The sequence below is a fragment of the Engraulis encrasicolus genome, chromosome 19 (genome assembly GCF_034702125.1).
Source record: "Engraulis encrasicolus isolate BLACKSEA-1 chromosome 19, IST_EnEncr_1.0, whole genome shotgun sequence".
Taxonomy (NCBI): domain Eukaryota; kingdom Metazoa; phylum Chordata; class Actinopteri; order Clupeiformes; family Engraulidae; genus Engraulis; species Engraulis encrasicolus.
The window spans coordinates 50,668,010-50,670,189 of NC_085875.1; the positions used below are offsets into that span (position 1 = coordinate 50,668,010).

The 2,180-nt window shown below is 51.2% G+C and overlaps 1 protein-coding gene across 1 annotated transcript; it reads right to left on the minus strand.

The window, feature by feature from the left end:
- Nucleotides 1-203: 203 nt before the first annotated feature.
- On the minus strand, nucleotides 204-1,684 carry LOC134469917 (uncharacterized). Its single transcript, XM_063223943.1, has 3 exons — nucleotides 559-1,684; nucleotides 292-489; nucleotides 204-220 (listed from the first exon to the last, which is right to left on the minus strand). Exons 1-3 carry the CDS (start codon nucleotides 1,682-1,684, stop codon nucleotides 204-206), a joined length of 1,341 nt encoding a protein of 446 aa, XP_063080013.1.
- Nucleotides 1,685-2,180: the final 496 nt, after the last annotated feature.

The window sequence follows — 2,180 nt, forward strand, 5'->3', positions numbered from 1 at the left end:
GCTTGGGTGCCCTCTTCTGGCATTCTGGGCAACTACGGCAATAATTCTCTATCTGCTTGTGCACTCCAGGCCAGAAAAACCGCTGCAAGATCCTTTCTGTGGTCTTCTCTACACCCAGGTGGGCCCCTAGTGGATGCGTGTGTGCCAGATTGAGCACAGTTTTTCGGTGGGGCTGTGGCACAAGGAGTTGTTCATACACTCGGTCATTCTCTTTCACGACCTGATACAATAGACCACGTATAACTGCAAAATGGGGATATGTGGGACTTGCTCTATCCCCTAACACTACACCCTCTAGCACCTGCACATTTCTTAGGGCATTTGCAAATGTGGGCTCTTGCAATTGAGCAGTACCATACTGGCCTGTGAGATTGGGGAGCTCCTCAATGGCCGGGGCGTCTTCCTCGGAGTTTGGAGAACTTTCCGGAGCTGCATTCTCTTCTTCCGTGTCCGGGCCACTGTCTGTGTCGGCCTGGGGGCCTGTCATTCCTGCGAGTGCAAAAGCAGGGATGAGTGGTTGTGAGGGTTGCATTGGTGTGTTTGTAGGATGAGTCTTACCTCTCCGACTGCGGGGTACTCTAGCTGGCCTCTGCTGTGTCTCCCTAAACAGCAGGTCGAAGGAGGGGCAGTCTCGCCCAATCAGAACAGGAACAGGGAGAGACTCAACCACCCCTGCCCTAGTGTGTATTATCCCCCTGGTGGTTGTCACCTTGAGTTCAGTGGTGGGATAATCCTTGGTGTCTCCATGGACGCATGAGATCGGAAGGACTTTGTCAGTGGAGAGACACGAGGGATCCACTAGGTCCTTATGCACCAAGGTTACCCGACTTCCGGAGTCCAACAACGCCTCTACGTCATGGCAATTGACCGTTACAGGGCAGGTGGGGGGTCGATCTGGGGGCCCATCTGCGACCCCAACGAGTGATGCGAATAGCTGGGTGGAGGGGGAGCTGGAGGAGCCAGCAGTGGGCATGGGCTCGTCTAGGATTTTTTGGCACTGACACGACATGTGTCCTATCTCCCCACAGCGGTAGCATTCTCTGGTTTCACTATCCCGAGACATTCTAACCAGACCTGACTGTCTTCTGGCCCCCAATGGAGCATAGCTAGGTGCTGCTGCAGATGGACTGGTACCCTTCGTGGTTTTTGGACGCACCCCCACTGTCGGCTGCGGGGTTGTTGTCCTGGGGTCTCTCTTGGTCGCACGGAGCATTTCTGTTGTGGCCTGGTATTTCTCCACAGCTTCAATGGTAACTGCAGCTGTGGTTAAGGCCTGTTGGCTAATGAACCGTTTAGCCTCATATGGCAGGGCTCGGAGGAAGTGATCTACCACAATGGTCTCCACCACTGCAGCAGCTGTGTTTTTCTCCGGTTCCAGCCATTTTCTTGCAATTCTGGAAAGTTCGTGCATCTGTGCACGGGGAGCTTGGTCCACTTGGAAGGTCCAGCCATGGAAGCGCTGGGCCATGCCAAACTTGGTAAGCCCATGCCTGCTGAATATCTCCAACTTCAGAGCATCATAGTCCGTAATTTTGTCAGGGGGTAGGTCTCGCACGGAATTCAATGCTTCCCCCGTTAAAAATGGGGCTAGCAGTCCAACCCATTGGGCTTTCGGCCATCCTTCCCTAGTGGCTGTTGCTTCGAAGGCATACAAGTAGGCCTCAACATCATCGGTGGCCCCCATCTTGGAAATAAAATTACTCGCTTTGATTGGGTCGGCGCTCCTAGCAGCCATCTTCTTTTGCAACTGCAGCTCCTCTGCCTTCAGTTGGTTAGCTTTCCTTTGTTCCTCCAATAACGCTGCACTCGCATGTATTTGGGCCTGTTGGCCTGAAATAAGGGCCTTCAAAATTTCCTCCATTTTGTTATGTGGAGGGACTATGGCCAACTGGGAAAACTGAGTAATTACATTTTCAGTGTCCTCTTCATACATGCACTATTGCTGATTGAAATGCCCGCGTCCTCCACCATATGTGACGTCATGAGAGGCTGACCATCTCTAAGCGGGACATTTCAAATCAGTGCAAGGACACAAGTTTAAAATAAAGGAAGTATTTTAATGTTATGCCAGGAGTTTAAACAGAAAAGGTATCTGAAGTTCAACTTAAATGTTCAAAAGAGGATTCATCTTGCAATATCAAACTCAAACAATGTCTCTGGCTCTTCAATAACAAACGTAG